This window comes from Phocoena sinus, chromosome 10, assembly GCF_008692025.1.
Source record: "Phocoena sinus isolate mPhoSin1 chromosome 10, mPhoSin1.pri, whole genome shotgun sequence".
In the NCBI taxonomy this organism is placed as follows: domain Eukaryota; kingdom Metazoa; phylum Chordata; class Mammalia; order Artiodactyla; family Phocoenidae; genus Phocoena; species Phocoena sinus.
In genome coordinates this window covers 101,927,543-101,948,949 of record NC_045772.1, presented here as the reverse complement: position 1 = coordinate 101,948,949, position 21,407 = coordinate 101,927,543, and the positions used below count along the sequence as shown (strand labels likewise).

The window sequence follows — 21,407 nt, the reverse complement described above, 5'->3', positions numbered from 1 at the left end:
GCTGTGTGCTCTTGCTGGCGTGGGAGGGGCGCGACGTGGGCTGGGGACGCCCCCCGCGGGCCGCCGTGTGCGGGACCTGAGGCCAGAGCTGGCGCCACCGCACTCAGCCGTGAGCTGCGATGGGCGGGACACGGCCCGGGCTGGAACCTCGGCTAACACGGGCGTGACGAAGGGACGTGAACACCGGGAGGCCGGGAGCTGGCCTCTGGGATGAACGCAGCTCAGGACACTTGTCCAGGGATTTAGAAAAGGTCACTTCTGGATCTGAGCTGGAGGGGAGGAAAGGAGGTCTGCCCCAGAAACGGGGCTGCTGGGGGCTGCTGTCCCGCTCGGAGGGGCAGCTCAGCTAAGGGTGAAGTGTTCAGATCCTCCCGGGCCTGGGAGCCTGGAGCTGCTGATATAAGTGAGGCACTGGCCGAAGCCCAGGGTGTGGAAGTAGGTGTCGACCGCCCCAGCACATCATGGCAGTGGGTCCCGGGGCACCAGGGAGTGGCGGGTGGGAGAAAAGAAAGGGACAGGAGCCGGGAGACGTCAGGACTGCCAGGAATGATCCCGCGTGGGGTCAGAGCAGGCAAGCACCCAGCGAAGGGCCTCCTGCCTCCAGAATGCCTCCTCCCAGGGACGAGAAGGGCACTAAGAAGACGGGGTGGGCCTGCCCCATCCCCTGGGGGCCCAAGGCCAGGTTTGGGCAGAGACTTGAGAAAGGCCCAGGGGACGGAGACGGTGGTGTCTCCAGGATGCAAACATCTCGGGCATCGGGGCCAGGGCCTCTCTGCTTCGGGGGAGAGAGCAGAGAAGGCCCCGTCCAGAGGCGCGCACCTCGGGACACCTGCCGGTCAGGTGTCACGGGGCCTCCCGAGCACGGCTGCAGAACCCGGGAGGCCGCGCTGGCCGCCCTCTGGCCGGGGTCTGGGCAGCAGCCTCCACCCCAGATGGAGGACTGAGGGGTCAAATGCTCCTCCCCAAGCCCCTCCCGTGCAGCCCCTGCTCACCTCTTGGAGCTGAGCCTCCACGAGGCCCCCTGCACCTGGACAGCAGGGGACAAGGGGGGCCCACGGCCCTCCACGGTGCTGACGCTGACAGCACCGGGCTGGCCGGCAGGGCAGGGGCAGCGGCCCAGGGCGGTGTTGTTGGCGTTGTTGATGTTGGCGTTGGAACCCATGGACGAGTAGCTGCTGGGGGTGAAGGTGGAGTCCACCAGCTTCTCGTGGGAGGGCGACTCCGCGCCACCCTGGCTGGTGCCCGCCTTGCTGATGTGCAGAGGGCGCTGGGTGGTGAAGGTCTGGGGGAAGGTGCTCCGGCTGTCGCTGGGGTAGTAGCCCACGTGGTTGCCGAACAGGCCGCCGGCCCTCTGCAGGCGAGACGGAGGGGTGTGTGGGGGGGTGGCCCGCCCACGGCCGCCTCTCCTTCTCCACCGGGAGCTCAGCCCCGCCGAGCGACACGTGGCCGAGTCTCAGGCGGAGACCCTGCACTGCAGCAGTGGGGCATGTGAGGGCCGAGGGGTGGAAAACAGGGCCCGAAGGTTCTAATGGGATTTAAAAAAAGAATCCAACTGGCTCACTGAGCTAGGAGCTACGTTGGCCAAACGGTTCTGAGAATAAGAAGGGCTTAGTTACTACACCAATTACACTCTGGCCTCCTTTCCCCTGGGAGAGTCTTAGATTTCAAATCAGGAACCAGTGTATTCCCCCCTTGTCCCGGGCAAGTGGGCAAGTAGCTGCCTGCAAGGCTGGGGGGCGGTCTCTTGGGGTCACACTGACATGCTAGTGTGTCCCCAAGGCCATTCAGTGACGGACATTTCACAGTGACAAGGAGGAGGGTGGTGAGGACAAGACAGCCTCAGGGTGATGGGCTCCTCTCACCCCCATGCTTCCACCGCCTGGGAGCCTGCTGGGGCCGGGAGGCGGGGTGAGAGGCCCTAGCGCAGTTCTGGGTGGTAGTGTCTCACTTGCTATAGGATTTTTAGCCAAATACCTTGGGGATTCATGAAGAGAGCTGGGTGCAAGGGCCCCAGAATTCCAGTGGGCACTAGTTTTCACTGTTAAAACTGATGGCAGGGGCTCACCTGGTGGCGCAGTGGTTAGGAATCTGCCTGCCAGTGCAGGGGACACGGGTTCAAGCCCTGGTCCGGGAAGATCCCACGTGCCGCGGAGCAACTAAGCCCGTGTGCCCCAACTACTGAGCCTGCGCTCTAGAGCCCATGAGACACAACTACTGAGACTACGTGCCACAACCACTGAAGCCTGTGCGCCTAGAGCCCGTGCTCCGCAACGAGAGAAGCCACTGCAATGAAAAGCCCGCGCACTGCAATGAAGAGCAGCTCCCACTCGCCGCAACTAGAGAAAGTCCGCGCGCAGCAACGAAGACCCAATGCAGCCAAAATAAATAAATTTATAAAATAGATAAAAAAATAAATTAAATAAAATTTAAAAAAATGTATAAAACTGACGGCAGCCTCGGTATCCAGGAGGGGAGAGAGGAGGCCGGAGGGGGCTTTGGGGCCTGGAGACCTCATGGTCTAAGTCAAGATTGCCACTGGCTTCCAGACCTCTGCTGCCTGCTACCGCACATCTGTTTTTTTCAAGAGAGGATAGAAGTCTAGATTTTTATTGAATGAGCCAGATTTTCAAATGTTGGCAAACAAAATAGGCTGTGGATTCGATGTGGCACAGAGGCTAGCACTTTGCAACGTGTAACGTAGAAACGTCTCCTAAAAAACATTTCCTTAGCAAAACAGCTCCCTCACGCCTTCTCCGAGGGCCAGTGATGCTCTGTGAGCTGCCGGCTCCGGGGAGCCCCGGCTTGGGAAGGACTACTGGGCTTGGATGAGGTGGAGGGCTGGGGGAGGGCTGGGGGGAGCCCCGGCTTGGGAAGGACTACTGGGCTTGGATGAGGTGGAGGGCTGGGGGAGGGCTGGGGGGAGGGCTTGGGGGAGGGCTTGGGGGAGGGCTGGGGGCGGGGAGCTGGGATCCTGCCGAAGACTCAGGCCTTCCTCCCTGGATTCAGGACGCCAGCCCACCCTTCTCCTCCAAACCCAGCTTTACGGAGGCGGAAGACTGCGGCCGGGGCACCCCCCTACCCTGAAGATGTCATCTTCCGAGGCCGTGGACACAGCCTCCTTCATGGCCTTGTCCAGCTCCTCCTCGGCGGTCAGGTCCCCGGAGATGGCCCGGCGGATCTCGGGCCCGAGGTCATGCAGGGTGCGCAGACCAGCCTGGAGCCCAGGGGGATGATGTGTGAGGGCCCTGGTGCCCCACCTGCCACCCATCCGCCCCTGTGCCTCTCCCCGCAGCAGGCCAGCCTCCGGAGGTCCATAGGGCGTGAAGGCATGTTGGGAGGGGCTGTTTCGGGGGCGTCAGCAGACCCCCCGGCCAACTCCCCGGGCTCTGCGGGCTGCGAGGCCACAGGAGGGGAGGGTCAACCCTGCAGCATCCACCTTGGGGAAGGCTCAGGGCCCTCAGGAAGGGACCCGCCTCCAGCCAGCCCGTGAGAGCCCCCGGACCTGGCAGAGGTGAGAGGAGGGTGCCAGGCCCCCCGGGGGGGCGAGGACCCCTCACCTGCAGGGACAGGGCGTTCCTCTGGGAGGGCTTGCCCACCAGGCCCTGCTCTTTGCGCTTCTTGAATTTCCGGAAATACTCTTGGATCAGGAAAGTAGCGTAAAACTTGCCCACCGTGACCTCATCATCTGAGAGCAAAGGGAGGACAGGGTGAACAGGGCGTAAACAGGGGGGCGTGGCCAGGCTTCAGGAACCTTTTTTCAGCATCCACGCCTTCTTAAGTTTTCTCAATTAAATTTTTTGGAAGAGGCTCTCCATGCACGTGGTTCAAAAAGACAAAAATATACAAAAAGGTGTGTGTACAGTGAAGAGTCTCTCCCCCCACCTCCTATCAGATAACCTTTCTTTTTCGTTTCTTATTTCCCCAGAGATTCATTATGCAAATGCTTCCTGCAAATAAGCAAATATATTCCTACCCCCTCTTTTTTTCACAGAAAAAGTAGCCTGTTGCCAAACTTATTTCCCACCTTGCATTTTTTACTTAACTGACCTTGTTGATTAACTCTTTTAAGATTCCGAAGCTCCGGGTGCCCACTGATAATCGCCCAGGCCCCTAAGGGCTAGCGTTCTTAAGGGTAGGTGGGAGGGGCGCAGGCCCCCCATCTTTTTTGGGGCTTTCTAACCCCGTGGCTGGGCTGCTCCCCAAGTGACACAAGACAGAATCAGCCTCCGTCTTGGGAACGAAGTGGGTGGTGAGAAGCGAGTGGCGCCCCGAGGGGAGCAGTTCCTGCCCCAAGAGGAGCCCCCCCTCCCCCATCTTCCGTTTCTTGAGGGAGGAGGGGGCGGAAGGCCTGGAGAAGGCTTTTGGGTTGCATCTGGGGGCTGTGATGGCTCCCCTGCTCCTAGCTGTCTCGTGAGAGTAGCCGAACCCACAGCTGCTTGCCTTCCGCCCGGCCGGCCGGGGCCCCAGCCCCACGTGGAGGGGATGCCCGAGCCCTGTCTGCCGTGAATCAGGAAAGACTGGCGCTGGTGGGAAGTGTGGCCCCCTTGGACCTGGGTCCTGAATCCGCAGGGCTCTCACCACCAGCCTGGGGTCAGCTACTGAGCAGCTGAGAACCAGCTCCTAGAGCAGGCGTCACAGAACCGTGATGGGGATTAAGGGACGTGGTGCGTGTGACGCCAGGCCGCGTGGCGCCCGTCCCCAGGCCTGCCTTCCTTTCGGGGGTGGGTCTTGTCAGGGGCAGCAGGAGTGTTCTGGGAATGTATAGGACTTTCTCAGTGTCACCGCGATTGTCACCATGCTTTGGGGATGCTGCTGGCGTGAATGACGTGGCTCTGGACGTGTCCCGAAAAGCACAGTGAATACTACCTTTGCACCCTGCCAAGGCCACGCCAGACGTCTGTGGGGGGCCCTCCCACTATAACCACCTGAGCTAAGACCCTCACTCGGCTCCACGTGGGACCTGCACGGCTGTGATATTCCAGTTTCCCAGGAATATACCTGCTGTTTAAGTGGATGGAAGACCACTTTGTTTTGTTTCAACCTGAGCAGGAAGGGTGCACGTTTCAGAAAACTGTGTCCCTGACGGCACCGCTCCGTGAATGTGATCCCCCTGGGGCTGGACCCCGCGATCAGCCTGCACTTGCCCCACGTGTGTGCCCAGAGCTGTCTGTACTTATTTAAAGATAGTCCATAAGCCCTTACTTCCAAAAGACAAACGCAAAATGTCAACAATGTCAACACTGTTCGTTTCCTTTAAACACAAACTTATTCGTAACAGTGGGGGCAGACGAGCGTTTGGTCAGTTAACTAGAAATTTGGGCCCCTGAGTTGTCCCTGAGTATTGATTTATTGAAAAACATTTGATTTTAACATATTTCACATTAAAGTGTTGTACTCATACTTTGGCAACTGTATACGGAGGACAGTTGACAGAGTCGACAAACACTGCCCCGGGAGGAACAGGAAGGGGCGTCCCGGGGGGCTCCTTCTCCAGGACCCCATCATTCCTAGAGCACCCAGCCCGGCAGGTTATGGGGAAAGCTCTGCTTTGCAGAGTTTCCTTGAAGTTCTGCCAAACCTCCAGGCATCGGGGGGCCTAGCTCGGCCTCCTCTGTGACCTCAGGCTTGGACCAGGCTCCAGCCCGAAAGGGCAGGCCTCCCGCAGCCTGGACTCAGGACTCGCATACGCCCGGGGTGGGGTGACTCACCTCCCGCAGGCGGCACCACCTGGTCCAGCAGCTTCATGCTGGTCCGCTTCCAGATCTTCTTGATGATGGCCCGCAGCTCCTCGTTGGCCTGTTCCAGGTTCCCTGTGGGGAGGGAGACGCAAGGCCGACTGACCAGCTGCCCCTGAGGGCCTCCCGTGGGCTGGTCCTGCTGTGGGAGTGGTGGCCGTGGCCCACGGGCTCTGCCTGCAATGGCTCTGGCCCGTCAGCCCCATCATCCTCCCCCCGGGGCTCCCGCTGTCCGCCTTCGTCCCCTCTTGGCCTCTCTCCCCTTCCTCCCTGCCTGCTGCTTGGTCGCCAGGGCAACCCTGCACCCACTCTGTGTCCCTCCTTCTCCTTGAGGGGGCCCCTGAGGCCCATGAGACTGCTGGAGCTGGATCGAGCTGGACGGCCACAGGGGCTCCCCCTGGGCCGCCAGGGAAATGTGGGCGACTGGAAGGAAGTGTGGTCCCTCCGCAGACCCACGTGGAGCGTCCATGCTCGGGGGTCTCTGTGTCAAAGCCCTCTGCTGAGTCTCCTGCTGGGAGGAGGTGGCAAAACCTTGGCGTGGAAGCAGAAACCAGAAGACAGGGGGTCCTGAGGTTGGGGGCTTCTCTGGGTCTCCTTTCTCCACTGGCAAAACAGGCTTAATTAGGTGCCTCTCTGTGCGCCTCTGGGATACTGGCCTTACAGCCCTGGGAGAGGAAAGCTGAGACCCGCAGCCGTAAGAGAGGACTGGGGGGCTGGGTCTAACATGCTCCCAGCTCTCTCCCGCCACCACCAAGCATGCGCCCTGCATGGCCCCTGGAACCGTGAACTCGGGGCCTTACCCTGTGGTCGGGTTATGTTATACGGCACATGTGCCCTTAGGATGGGGAAGCTGTCCAGTGGGGCCTGAGCTAATCCCAGCATTGGATTAGCTCTTCACAAGGAGAGGGTCCTTAGGGGCAAACCCCCAGTTATAAACTAAACATGTCCTGAGGATGTAAAGTACAGCATGACAGCATGGGGACTACAGTTAACAATACTGTACTGTACGTGTGCTAGCTGCTAAGAGAGTAGATCTTAAAAGTTCTCATCACAAGAAAAAAATTGTAACTGTGAGGTGACAGATGTTAACCAGACTTGTGGTGAGCATTTCACAATAAATACAAATACGGGGTCACTGTGTCGCTCATCTGAAAGGAATGTAACGTTACCTGTTAGTTATGACTCAATAAAAAGTCAGCAAAGCGAAAAACAGACAAAAGTAATTCAGGACGGGGGCCAGAGACAAGAGGGTCCTCCGTGGCTGGGAGCAGGGCAGGTGTGGGGCTGCGTGCGGGGCTCGGGGGCCTCGGGGCACAGCCAAGAGCTGGTCCTGCACCTGCCGCGAGTGAGTTCTGCTGACAGCCTGAGCAAGTCGCAGGTGGACTCTTCCCCGAGCCCCGGGAAGAGGACACGTCCGGGTCAACAGTCTGGTTTTGGCCTGGAGGCCCCCTGGCTGGACTCCAGACCTTCAGAGTGGGAGGTGCTGGGTGGGTGGTGACACGGCAGGGGGCGAGCACAGCGGGCTTAGAGGCCGGCGCCGGGGAGGTGGCCGGCGGGTCCCCACACGTGTAGCGGGAGCCCTGATGGACACGATGCTCAGATACGCTCGTCTTCCGTGGCGGGCTCAACGGTGCCCCCATGTTCACACCCACCCGGAACCTTAGGCGGCCTGTAGGTAGAAATCTTCACAGGTGTATTAGCTGAGATGAGGGCGTGCTCATTGGGGGAGGGGACGACATTCAGCCAATGTGACTGGTGTCCTCATAAGAGGAGGGGATGCAGAGAGACGCTCAGAGAAGACAGCGGGGGGCGGGCGGAGACGGAGTCAGGGAGCGGAGAAACCCAGCTACGTGCCTGGGGGGCCCAGCACTGCCAGCCACCAGGACAGGCCGGGACGGACCCCCTCCGCGCCTCCAGAGGAACCCACCCTGCTGACCGCTGGCACCTCGCCTTCGGACTTCTGGCCTGACTGTGAGAGAATGAATTTCTGTTGTTTGAAGCCCCCAGTTTGTGATAATTTGTTACGACAGACCTGCGCGATGACACATCTTCCAAGAGGGTCTGTCACTTTTCTCCAAGCTTTAATTCATTCCCACCGTGAGCTATGTAACCTCGAACTTCGTAACCCTTGCTTCATGTCATCTAAGTGTTTCAGGACATCTTCCTTCCGTATCCTGGGTTGATGGGGCCTGGGACATTGCTGGTTCTCTCGAGAAGGCGCTAATTTCTCTCCAAATACCCCAGCTCACAGTCTGCAGGGTGAGGACCACGTGGCATTTAGTCTCCCGAACTTAGATGCTTTCTCCAGTTTCTTCGTAGTTGCTTCTAAGAACTCACCTTTGTCTCCCGCACTTAAGAGTTTAACACGTTGGTTGCAGGCGGGGAGGGTGCTCGTCTCTGATGAAGGTTTGCCTCGAGTTGATGTTGTGGGCCCTTTGGGAACTATTCCTTTTTTTTGTTTCTTCTTTTCTTTGGCCGTGCTGCGAGGCATGCGGGATCTTAGTTCCCCGACCAGGGATCGAGCCTGTGCCCCCTGCAGTGGACGTGCGGAGTCTTAACCACTGGACCGTCAGGGAAGTTGCCCTTTTTTCAGTTTTAAATTGTATCTTATGGTGGTAAGAACACGGAACATGAGATCTACCCATCTAGCAGGACTTAACGTGAACAATGCAGAATTCTGAGCTACCGGGGCAGTTGCTGCTCCGTGGACGAGGGTCTGTGTTTGAAGTTTCCTTTAATTCTTGGCTTGACTGGTCCCCGCGCGGCTGGCTTCTCCCCTGGTCTCAGGAGAGTGTTTCCTCAGGATGGGCTGTGCGTGTCCGGCTCTAAGGTCGAAGAGTCTTTGTCTGGGACCTGGTTTGCTCTGACGAGCATCTTGACGGTGCTGGGTCCTGGCTCCAACGTCAGCGCTTCTCGTTCCTCCACGGGATGAAGATTCATCTCCTCACTTTACATCAAAACTTAAGGACCACAACACGTTCCTTCCAGGAGTCTTTCTAGCTTCCCTCCTTGAAAAAGAAAACCTTCCCTCCTGGAAGGAACCGTAACCACAGTCATTGTGGAAAGTTTGGAAAAGTAAAGGAAGAAGGTAAAGGAAGTGAAGAGAAGCGTCTGATTCCACCGCTCACGACAATCGAGGCTAACGTGTTAGTGAACTTCCCTCCAGGCTTCCCCCGGTCACACACACGCCTACACAAAATGTGTGTTCCATCTTTTGTCGGCAGAAATAGGCCTGTTTACCCCCGTTTCAGGTTGAGTTACGGCCTTGGCTACCGAGAGCGTATTCTTCAGCCTTTGTTTTTTTTTAAGATTAGCTCATTATTTTGACAGGCACCTTGCTGGCCCTGTTCTTTTCCTACATCTACGATGTTTCTGTTATTTTCTGAAAGGATTTAGCTGAGAGAAGGCACCTCCTGGCTTGTCCCCTGAACTGAATGCCACACGTCCCCCCACCTTTCTCATTTTACAAACGAAGAAACTGAGGCAGAGAGAGACTCGCTGACCGTCACACGATATCAGGGTCCAGTCCCCTGTTGCCCCGCCCAGGGCTCCAGCCTCCTGAGGCTCTGAGATCCAAACGCCAGAAGGGGGAGGCGACACTGCCGGTCCCACCTGAGTTTTCTCTAATTACTGTGCCGGTGGGTTTCAGACTTTGCTCACGTGAATCCCCCGCAGCTGGTGCAGGATGCACGTTCCGAGTTCGGGGCTGGGGCTGGGACTCAGCGTCTCAAACAAGCTGCAACTCCGCGAATCGCAGGAGGAGGCTGGGAGCTTTGGGGAAGCGGCTGCATCTTGTCAGGTGCACCTGTAGCCGTTGCAGCTGTGAGGACAGCGGGTCGTCGAAGCCAAGCTGCTGGCCACGGGTCCCTGTCGTACAACGTGGAAGACGTTCCCTCCCGCCAGGCAACACGGGGGAGCACGGCCCCCACCGAGGGAGCCCCGTATGAGGAGCACGGGGGCTCTGACCCCCACCTGCCGGCTGGCTGAGCACCTGCGTGCAGGCGGGCGAGGGCCGACCTCAGCCCCAGTCACCACGTCCGCTCTGACCCCTTCCCGACCGACACAGGAGTTTAACTTGCAAGGAGAGTTGAACGTTTGAGACCCACTTGCAGCCAGTGAAATTCCACTGTGATGGGGCTCAGCCCCGCTTCAGGTAACACTCATCTCCTGCTCTCTGAACTACACCCAAGGACCCTGAGGTGTCACCCAGGATGAGCTCTAAAAACTACAGGCGAGGAGGCCATTCAAGGAGCAAAGGGCACACGAGCAGACCTGGCACCGCTAATACCCCAGAGGTGACAGTTACTGCCGGGCTGAGGCTCTGACACCCCGCAGGAGCCGAGCTGGGCTCCGGCTGGTCCACTAGGTCTCCCGGTGGCTCTCCCGGGGCCCCCGGATGACCTTACCTTCCGTTTTGATCCTCAGGGCCGTCCGGACCAGGGCAAACAGGGTGGCGTTGAACATGACCGTCCCGTCGCTGTTCAGGGGCATGTTCATGGAGACCAGGCGCTGGTGGGGGAGCAGAGCTGGTCATCACAGCAGCCGGCTCCTGAAGGACCCTCCCGCAGAACCCCCGAGCTCGGCAGGAGGATGCCAAAGTGGGGGGGGCCTCGAAATGCGTGTGTGTGTGTCACGCCGTGTTTCCTTCAGAGTCTGAGAACGTACTGTGGGAAGGACCCCTAACGCCTATTCTGGCTCTGGCTCCTTTCTTTAGGCTCATAAAATACTGTCCTCATCCCCGTAGAGGATTGACGTCCTGACCAAGGTCACAAGAGGCATCTTCCCTCCCATGTCGTGTCTCCTACGAGCCCAGCTCATCTCTTACTTTGCAAGCCACGCGGTGAGGGCACAGCTTCCCAAAGCCCAGCGGGGGCTGAATCCTCCGGAGCAGGGTCACCACATCCAGGTGTTTGATGCGACCCCTAGAAGAGGCAGGAACGGGGGGAAGGTCAGTGCGGCGGTCTCAGCCAGTAGCCCAGGACTCATGCACCCAGGGCGGGGGATCCCCCTGCAGAAGGAACTCTCCACGGCTGGACCCCAGTGATGAAACTGGTGCTGAGATGCAGAACTGCACGGCAAAACTCCAAAACCAGTACATACACGTGTTTAGGATTTTAAGGAGCAATTTTCCATCAGTGCTATATTCATGGTGGAAGGGATTTTAGTAGGCAACGAAATTCTCAATATTACTCCTGCTTCAGTGAACCAACCGTCTGACCAAACGGTATTTCTAGAGTGTCAACCAAACGTGGTGGCTGGATTGATGGACCTACGGCAGAAAGGCAGGCAGGATCTGCCTGGCCCCGGACATCCTGACTCGAGTCCCTACTGGTTACTCCAACACTAGGCCCTCCTGTCCTGTACAGCTGAAAACAGCAGGCGTGTTCTTGACTCAGCCAAAGCCCTCCTGTCGCTGGCCCTGACCCTCGACCCTTGTGGCCTGTGCAGGTTAGTGTTTGCTATGGATCCACCCTGCGCTAACCCGTCTTGACCTGCTTCCACAGGTGCGGTCACGCAATCCCCTTGTGGCTTTGCGGGTCGGGCTCCCCCTGGGGACTTACTTGGCTTCAGGATCATACTCCGCCCAGATTCTCTTGAATTCGTCCAGGTGGTGGGGACCCAGAATGGACCAGTCCCTTGTCAGGTAGTCGAAGTTGTCCATGATGACAGCTACGAAGAGGTTGATGATCTGTGGAGAACGGAGAGCGCGGGGAGATGCCCTCGGAGGCCCTTCCGGCACACGTGGTTAGCAGGCCACGCGCGGCAGAAGCCAGTGTTTCTGAAGACGCCCAAGTGGCACCACTGAAAACACCGGCCCCCGGAACGTGGCTCTCTTGGATGAGGACCTGACCCAGCTCCTGTTGGGTTTGGGCAGGTGAACCCCCCCTGTGGGCTGGCAGCTTCCCTCACACCCAGCTGGCAGGCGGGGCTGCCAGGGACGGGGGGTGACTGTCCACCACCCTCCCCTTGCTCCTTGTCAAAGTGCCAGAAATGTTTAAGGGGCCTCCTGTCCTCGGGGACGACGCCACCACCACGAGGGCTGAGATCGGATGAGAAGGATGCTGGCTGAGCTCACTCTGGGCCAGCTCCGCCCCCTCCCTCCAGTGCGGCTGGGCCGTCCCAGGGACACAGCCCTCTAGGCCGGCCTCCCCGATGGGGCACCCCCGAGCGAGAGCTGCAGAGACGCAGGGCGCGGCTGGCCCGACACTGCGCGTTGGTCACCCAAGGCCGCGGGTCCCACCCGGCTCACCAGAAAGGCGCAGAGCATGTAGAAGCTGATGAAGTAGAAGACAGCGAAGCTGCTGCCGCAGGGCGCCTCCCCCTCGGCGCTGCTGCCCGGCTCCGACTCGGGGGCGCACTTCTTGCCCGGCATGCAGGCCAGCATGATGTCCTGCCACGCCTCCCCGGTGGCGCACCTGGTGAGAGACCACGCCCCAGAGCGGCTCACAAGGCCCCTCCCTCTCCTCCCTGGCGGGGGAACCGCTGAACTGAGTCTGCGGTTCGTCAGCCCCCCAGTGCTGATACATCCACTACATGGGAAAACACACAGCATTGTTCTGGATGTCCGAAAATTTTCTGTGAAAGATAACAAGCTGTACCTTTTCTGCAAAGTCCCTCCTTTTGCAGTCCATGTTAAGTTTTGAGATTTGGCCGTTTGGATGCATTTTAGCTCTGGTTCATTCATCCTTTGCGGCAGACCCTCTATGAGTATACCATTAAAAAGCCCCACCGCCCTGTTAAGGCTTTTCCTTCTTTGCTGTCTTGCTGTCACGAAGGAGCCTGCAGTCACCACACAGGGCTGTCAGACGCCTGCTTCGGGGTGGAGTTGCCGGTGGACGGCAGGTGTGTCCTCACCGCACTGAGCGCTGCTTGTTCCCCAATTGGCGCTCCTGGCGTCACTGCCCTACAGACTCGGCAGCTCTTTCCTCAGCTTTATTGAGGCAGAATCGACAAATAACACTGCAAGCTAGAGCGTAGATCATGATGATTTGATCGACGTGCACATTGTGAAAGGATTCTTCCCACCTGATTAACACATCCATCCCCTCACAGATTTTTTTAATTCTCTCTTTTCTTTTCTTTGGCGAGAACATTTAAATTCTACTGTCCCGGCAAGCTTCAGTGATACGATCAGTGTCATCAACTATGGTCACCATGTTATAGGTTAGACCTCAGACCTCATCCACCTTATGGCTGACAGTTTGTGCCCTTTTACCAGTCCCTCCCCATCCCATGCCCCACCCCCCCAACCACTTTTCTATTCTGAATTTAGACTAGTCAACTCTTGGTATTAGTGAATTTTAAAAAATGTTGCTCGGACTTCCCTGGTGGCGCAGTGGTTAAGAATCCGCCTACCAATGCAGGGGACATGGGTTAGAGCTCTGATCCGGGAATATGCCGTGGAGCAACTAAGCCCGTGCGCCACAACTACTGAGCCTGCGCTCTAGAGCCCACGAGCCACAACTACTGAGTCCGCATGCCACAACTATTGAAGCCTGTGCGCCTAGAGCCCGTGCTCTGCAACAAGAGAAGCCACCGCAATGAGAGGCCCGTGCACCGCAACGAAGAGTAGCCCCCGCTCGCTGCAACTAGAGAAAGCCCGCGCGCAGCAACGAAGACCCAACGCAGCCAAAAACAAATAAATAAATAAAGAAGGTTGCTCATAGGATGGGTGTAAAGTGATAACTCACTGTTGTTTTAATTTGGTTTTAAAATGATGAATAGACTGAGAAATTCTATTTCACCTGCTGAATCTCAGGTTCATGTTTTTGCCCGTCTGTCTCATGGGCTATTTGTCTTCTTGCTCATTTGTAGGGTCTTTAAGCTTTCTTTATATTAATTCTCCGTCAGTTATACACACTGCAAGCAGTGTCTTCCAGTCTGTGGCTCGCTTCCAGCTTTACTGATGGCGTATTGTGATGAATCCAAGTTTTACATTTTAATGTGGTCAAATCATAATTTTTCTTCTGTTCTGTGCTTTTCACAGCTTGTCTAAAAAATCCTTCCCTATTCTAGGCCATAAAAATATTCTCCAATATGTTCTAAAAGGCCCAAGTTTTGTTTTTCATAATCATAATAACCCATTAATATGGAATTTATATGGGGGCTCCATACGAGGTAGAAATACGCTGTTATCTTTTTCTGTCTAGATAACCAACTTTCTTAATATAATTTATTGAATAGTTCACCTTTACCTACATATGTGAAATAGCTCTTGACTTGAATCACATTTCCGTACATGTATGAGTCTTGTGCCAGCCTCTTCGTTCTGTTCGGTAGGTTTATTCTTCTGTCTTGACTTCAATGTACCACGCTGTCTTCATCACTCCAGGTTTGCAGCAAGTCTTGATCTCACACAGAGAGCCAGTGCTTTCAGCCTGCTGTCCTGCAAAGCTGTCTTGGCTTTCCCCTTTCCTTTTCCTTTTCGATTCCACAGACACATTAGAATCAGCTTGTTAAGTTCTATGAATAATCCCACTGAGACTCTTACTGGAACTGCATCAACATATAGATGAACTAGAGGAATTTGACATCTTTTTGCTGTTGAGTCTCCTAACCATGAACCCGGTCCATCTCTCCATTTATTTAGGACTTCTAAAATGTCTTTTAATAAAAGTTTATAATTTCCCTATATACATCTTTCGTGAGACTTTTTTCTAGGTAGTTTACTTAAAATAAACAAATAAAATGTTGCTATTATAAATGGTACCTTTAAAAAGTTATATTTTCTGTTTGCAACAGATGTGGAGAGAATACTATTGACTTTATATATAGAAGATCTGCTTAACTCTCTTATTATTCTGTGGTTTCTCTTGTATAGTCACATAACAATCGGCTTTTTAAAAGATGTTTTATTTACATATTTTCTTTTTAAAATTGTGGTAAAATACACACAACATAAAATTGACCGTCTTAACCATTTTTAGTGTACAGTTCGGTGGCAATAAACACACCCACGGTGCTGTCCTACCATCACCACCATCCATCTCCAGAACTCTTTTCATCTCGTAAAACTGAAAATCTATGCCTCTTAAACAGTAACTCTCCTCCCCTCCCCGCTACGCCTGGCAGCCACCATTATACTTTGTGTCTATGATTTTGACCAAGTACCTCATGTGAGTGGAATCATACAGAAAACTTGTCCTTTTATGACTTCTTTCACTGAGCATAATGGCCTCAAGTTTCATCCATGTTGAAGCAGGTGTCGGAATTTCCTTCCTTTTTAAGGCTGAATAATGTTCCACTGTGGTACAACCACGTTTTCCTTTTCCATTCTTTTGATGGACCTACAGTTGATTCCATGCTCTAGCTATTGTGAATAATGCTGCCGTGAACAGAAGTGTACAAATATTTCTTTGAGACCCTGCTTTCAATTCTTTTAGGTATATACACACACCCGGAATTGCTGGGTCATATGGTATTTTTAATCTATTGTTAATATTTTGAGGAACCGTCGTACAGTTTTCAACAGTGGCTGTTACCATTTTACGTTCTTACACGTAATGCACAAGGCTTCCAATTTCTCCACGTTCTCATCAGCGCTTGTTCTTCTGATAGCAGCCATCCTGATGGGTGTGGGGTGCTATCCCATTGTGGTTTTGGTTTGTATTTCCCTGAGGATTAGTGATTTTGAACATTTTTTCCTATGTTCATTGGCCATTCACTTATCTTTTTTTGAGGAATGTCAAGTCCTTTGCCCATTTTTAAATTGGATTGTTTGTTTTCTTGTTGTTGAGTTTGGCAATCAAGTTTTTTGGCATTTAGTTTTTTCTTCTTCTCCAATTCGTACCCTTTGGTTTATTTTTCTCGTCTTATTGCATTGGATAAAACTTGCAGTATCATGTTGAAAAAGTGATAGCTTATGAGCTCGTTTATTATATTTATGGATCAGCTATTACCTGTTACGGACTGAATGTATGAGTCCCCTCGGAATTTGTATGTCATGGCCCCAAACCTCAATGTGACAGCATTGGCAGGCACTTAAGTTTAGATCAGGTCATGGGGCCGGGGCCTCATGATGAGATTAGCATCTTTATAAGAACAGGAAGGGAGACTGGCGCTCTCCTCTCTCTCCACCAAGCGGGGACACGGTGACAAGGCCGCCGCCTGTAGGCCAGGAAGAGGCTCCCACCAGGAACAGAATCATGAAACCTTGATTTTGGACTTCCAGCCTCCAGAAATGTGAGAAAGAAATGTCTGCTGTTTGAGCCACTCCATTTATGGTGTTACAGTAGGCTGCCCAGACTAGTACGTTATCAGTACATGAAAGTGATTGTTTTCCTTTGCTAATTGTCACCTTCCTGGTCCTTTTAATTGTTATAAAGGCTTTTGAGTTGCTTTGCTTGGGTTTTCTAGTTGGATTATCCTGTTGTTTGTAACCAAAGATAGTCATGTCTACATATTTTTATATCTCTATTTCTTACTTTCTTCCCTTTCTTACTGGTATCAGCCGTATGTTAGTCTTACAGAAAGAGGTTTCCTACCCATTTTTACTCCTGGAAAGTTTATGTAACATAGGAATGATTTATTCTTTGATATTTTGGCAAATAGCAAACATAAATATATTGGATCTAGCCTTTTAGAGGACTAAAATTTTGACCACCTTTTCAATTTCTGTTGTGGTTAATTAAAAAAATATTCTTCTCAAGACAATTTTTGTGATTTCTCTTTTCCTATATAAAAGCATCTAGTTCATCTAGATTCTCAAATATATTGGCATTCAATTGTTCATAATATTCTCATCATTCTAAAAATCACTCCACATCTATAATTATGTTGCTCTTCTTATTCCTGCTGTTGCGTCTTTTTAAAAAAATTGAATTTGATGAAAGTTTGTCTATTTATTGGTCTTTTCAAAGAATGAGTTTTAGGGTTTATTGATGAATGTTTTTGTTTTATATTTTATTAATTTCTGCTTTTATTTTAATAAATGCATTCCTTCACACTTTGGGGTTATTTTCCTATTCTTTTTCCATTTATTTGTTCACTTGCTGTAAATTTTTAAAAAAAGTTAATTTTGGCTCTGAATTGTCCTTTGACTTACTGGTGCATCCCATAAATTTAAGATATAGCGTGGGACTTCCCTGGTGGTCCAGTGGTAAAAAATCCTCCTTGCAATGCAGGGGATGTGGGGTTGATCCCTGGTCAGGGAACTAAGATCGCACATGCCGCAGGGCAACTAAGCCTGTGCGCCACAACTACTGAGCTCGCGCACCTCAACTAGAGCCCATGTGCCACAAACTACAGAGTCAACGCGCCCTGGAGCCTGCGTGCCACAACTAGGGAAGAGAAACCTGCACGCCACAACTAGAGAGAAGCCTGTGTGCCACAACGAAAGACCCTGCGTGCCACAACTAAGACTCAAAGCAGCCAAAAATAAATAAATCTTAAAAAAAAAAAAATCTTAAAAAAATAAATATTTTAACAATTGTATATTTTCTGAGTTCTCTCTTTAATTAAATTTAATTAATTCTCTCGTTAATTTTTTCTGATTAATAATGACTTCTCCTCCTCCCCCCACTCCTTTCTAATTTGACAGATGCGCCAGGTTCTATAATCTCTCTAAAGACACAAGTGATGCTTATTTTCAAATATTTTTCATCTCCCTATTCTTCTCCTCCTGATGTGATCATTCATCTGTTAGGTGAGCGTGGTGACTTCTTTTTTGACATTGGTTTTCCCCCAGTACTTTGGGGGACTGTTGCTGCTCTTTGTGATCGAGAGTCCAGTACACAACTCTGTGGATCAAGTTCTCGTTGCAGGAGCAAGGAGCATCTCTGGGGACCATGGAAGACAAGACAAGACGTGCTGCCAGGTGGGGTGGACAGGTAGCTTCTCTTAAAGGGTGGGTTCCCTTGGGGCCCTGCTCTACTTCTTAGACCCCAAAGCCCAGGCTGTGGTGGCAGGGCTCTGTTTTCAGCTTGTGGGCATCAGCAAACGCTCTCCAAACGCGGGTCACCAGCTGTCCTGGTGCCTGGCCCCTGTGGACCCTGAGCTTGGGGAGGCCCTGGCCGCTCTTGCTCCTTCACGGGCTCACCTGCTTTGGGATGTGTTTTCCTCCGAACCTGGTCCTTTGTCCATTGAATCCCACCTGCTTGCCTCCGCTGAAGACTTCCTCAGCACTGCTGGCTCAAAATGGCACTCTTTCTTGGCTTTTATCCTTCCTTATTCTTTCACAAACTATCTCCTGTCGTCAAGGACTTTAGGAAAGGAGAGGGGAGACCCATGTGCCCTGGCTCACGTGTGTCCAAATCCCATATTTAAATGCGGCTCAGGCGTAAACGTTGCTGTGAGGCTGTGGTTTATGATGGCCCCGTGTTCTCACGGCTACCACCTGAGGGAGGGTGATGTCGGACTGATACTTAAGGGGACTGCCATTCTGACTGAACACATTTTGAGCAATAATGATTTGTGGGCTTGGGTGTGGGGAAAGGATTCCACAGAGCACAGTGAAGGTGGGGTTATCTGATGGGGAGGGTTCCTGGATCTTCGGAAAGAACCCCAGGGGCCGGTAAGGGCTCAGTGCCTCTCCCAGCACCTTAGCATGGAGAGTACAGGTGCTGGAATGGAATCTAGGCATCATCTGGTCCAGGGACTGAGTAAACAGTTCTCATCACCACCAGCCCTGGACCAGGTGGGGGTCCCAGAGCCCAGGCTGTGACAAACTGGATGGTGAGAAGAGCCAGGGGAGGGGCAGCCCAGGGGGTCACTGGGATCCAGAGGAGGAAGGACACGGGGCTGCCGCACGGACTCCTTCCCTCGGGGTCGGGCGGGACACACTCCTTCCCCAGCTGTACCTGTGGCCGCGGCCTCCCCAGAGGGTGAAGGCTGGTGCCGGCTCAGCCAAGGGGGGAACTAAGTGCTGTGGACGGAACCACTGAAACAGACAGTGACACCAACTCTGGCAGCTGGGCTTGTCTGAGGAGGAAACTGAGGCTCGGAGGCATCTGCTGTCTCGCTCAAGGTCACTCAAGGTCACAGCGAGTGTGCTGCAGGCCTGGCTCAGCTTTGAACCAGGGTGCTCTTGGAGTTCGATTCTGATCCCCTACTGGCTTCTGGGGTCAGCGGCAGGGGCCGCGTCCAGTGGTTATGAACGACAGTGAGAGGAAGGCTTCCCGGTCCCCCAGCCCCAGCTCTCGTGGTGCGCCCGGGCCAGGGCCGCGCCGGGCAGGCACCTGTCCACACGCTCACCTGAAGAGCAGCAGCACGGCCTGGGGGAAGGTCTGGAAGTTGTTGTTCCTGTTGATCTCTGTCGTGTCATTCAGGGCGATTTTCCCGAACACCTGGCAGGGGGAGAGGACGGGGTCCGTGAGCTGTGGACAGAGGGGTCCTGGTTCCCACCCATCGTTCAACGGTCTCTCCAGGGGTCACAGTTCACCCTGGATGGGCTGGCCCATAAGCTGAACAGAGTCCCCTCTGTGACCTGGAAGGCCTCGCGGGGGCAGGTACCTGCTGCCCTGTCCAGCCCCTGATCCCAGGACCCCACTCGGGACAAGCATCGAAGAAAAGTGCCCTCGGCCCTCGGGAGGGGCCCTGGGCCCAACGGGAGGGGGGCTGAGAGGCGGTGGAGGCTGAGGCCCCGCCCCTGCGTCTGTGCGGGACAGGCTCGCTGCCTCTTCCTCTTTCTTTTTCCTTTTTTTTTGGCGGCAGATTCTTGAGACAATTTTTCTTTCCTCTTTAAAAAATACTTTATTGAGGAATAACTCACAAACAGGCCCTTCACATAACTTGGGGGAGTTTTTCCCTAGAGAGAGTGGAACCTGGGCCAGGGGCAACGGGGAGAGAGGGTCTGAGAGCCGTGCACCCCCAGGACACCGCGGGGGTGGGGGGAGAGGTCCAATTCCGGTGACCTTTCCAGCCTCAGAAGGAGGGGCGGGTGTCAGGGCATGCGGGCTGGGGGCCGGGCGTACCTGCATCCCGATGACGGCGTAGATAAAGAACAGCATCACGATCAGGAGGGCGACGTAGGGCAGGGCCTGGCGGGGGCACAGACGCCGTGAGGTCGGCGGGGCGCCGGCGGCTGGGCCCCTCCCCGGGCGGCGTCTCCTCAGTCGCCAGCTGCTGCCTGGCTTGCGGGGGAGCACTTCCAGGAGCCCCGCAGACGTTCTGGGCACTAAATGGGAGGAGCCTGAGCCTGGTGCCGACCCCTCCCCTCACCTGGGTGTCAAGCACCTGAGACCCGGGGAGGTCCGCCCAGAAAGGTGGGCTCTGAGCTCGGGGCTTGGCATGACGCTCTCTCGGTACAAACAATCTAGAAAGAGCAAAACACCCTCCCGCCACCCACCCGTCCTCATGCAGCCGGAGGGCCGTGGGGGACACCCAGCAGCCCCTCCCCACCTCACAGCCGTAAGGTGTAGGAAAGGCAGGACGAAGGGGCACTAGACAAAAGCGAGACCCTGGGCTCAAGCCCGTCTGCGCCACTGTAGCTGTGGGAGCTGGGCTGGGCTCAACCTCTCTGAGCCTCAGGGTCCTCATCTGAAAAATGGGAAGAAAAGCAACGACCTCGGCGTTTTGGGGCCTGGCTGATTTAAGGCTCGCAAGATGCTTGGTCAGGGCCTGGCCCGCGGCCGGCCTCCGCGCTTTACTCACTGGGTGTGCTCGCCACCTCCTCCCCGGGAGGGGGCCTCGCGGCTCACGGGGCGGATGGAGCCCGCACACCACTAGGTGGCACCGCGGGACCACAGGCCGTCCGGCCTGGTGGGCGCTCGGGCTCCACCTTCAGTGGCGCCCAGGAAATGTCGGGGGTGGGTGAGCACGTGGGCCCGGTACAGTCACCCAGGGCTGAGGCCGGGGCCACCGTCATTCTGCTTTCACAGAAGGAAACGAGTGCTCGGGACAGAGAACTGGCCCCGCGGTGGGCAGCCCTGGGTCCACACGGGGCACACCAGGGTCCCAGGGAGTCCGGCTAAGCCCCTAAGCTGAACCACTGCCGGGACGAGGGTGCCAGCCCCGGGCTGACAACACCCGAATTGGGAGGGGTCATCGGGCCACCTCTGCCCATGGCTTTCAAACCTCTTCCACCCCCAAAACCCCTTTGTGCAGTCAATTCTCGGGGCAAATCCACAAAAGAGAGAAGAAAGCAGCATGCTTGCGGCCTCCCCTCAGCTGGGAGCATCGTCCCAGGTGGGGCCTGGGAGGGGGGCCGGGGGGTACCTGGAAGGACTTGATGAACGTCCACAGCAGCGTCCGGATGCCCTCCCCACGGCTCAGCAGCTTGACCAGACGCATGACCCGGAAGAGGCGGAAGAAGGTGATGGAGATGCGGGAGTTCTCCTCCGCGTTCTGGGGCCGTTAACACAGCAGTTAACACGCAGGCGGGCGGCAGGGGCCGGCTGCACTCAACTCTCCCGGCGCCCACGGGTAGGCCCAGCCCCAGGCCTCTGCGGCGCCCGGCCGTGCCCAGGCCCCGAGCCTCTGCCCCAGCATCCCTGGTCTTAAGCCCACCCCGGGGTGGGGGGCGGCAGGTGATTCCCTAGAAATTCCATCTGCTCTGAAATCTAGGCCAAGAGCCGCCCTGGTGCCCCTGCTGCCCTCCTGCTTGGCTCAGCCGAGGGTCCGGCGTCCCGAGCGGCACCGGCGCTCTGGAGGTCCTGGGGGGCGGGTGCCGCCCAGCCTCAGCACTCGGTGTGCCACCTCCCCCCACGGCTGTGGATGGGCCCGGGCCGCAGCCCT

General features: G+C 55.2%; 1 protein-coding gene across 1 annotated transcript in view; it reads right to left on the bottom strand.

Moving 5' to 3' along the window:
• The window catches only part of CACNA1C (calcium voltage-gated channel subunit alpha1 C), a 465,996-nt gene that overhangs the window by 8,945 nt on the left and 435,644 nt on the right, over positions 1 to 21,407 (bottom strand). The window contains 11 exon segments of the mRNA XM_032644404.1: positions 993 to 1,351; positions 3,080 to 3,214; positions 3,558 to 3,685; positions 5,709 to 5,810; positions 10,142 to 10,244; positions 10,561 to 10,657; positions 11,297 to 11,424; positions 11,986 to 12,151; positions 18,927 to 19,018; positions 19,646 to 19,711; positions 20,889 to 21,017. Of these exon segments, the coding sequence (XP_032500295.1) occupies positions 993 to 1,351; positions 3,080 to 3,214; positions 3,558 to 3,685; positions 5,709 to 5,810; positions 10,142 to 10,244; positions 10,561 to 10,657; positions 11,297 to 11,424; positions 11,986 to 12,151; positions 18,927 to 19,018; positions 19,646 to 19,711; positions 20,889 to 21,017 (1,505 nt within the window).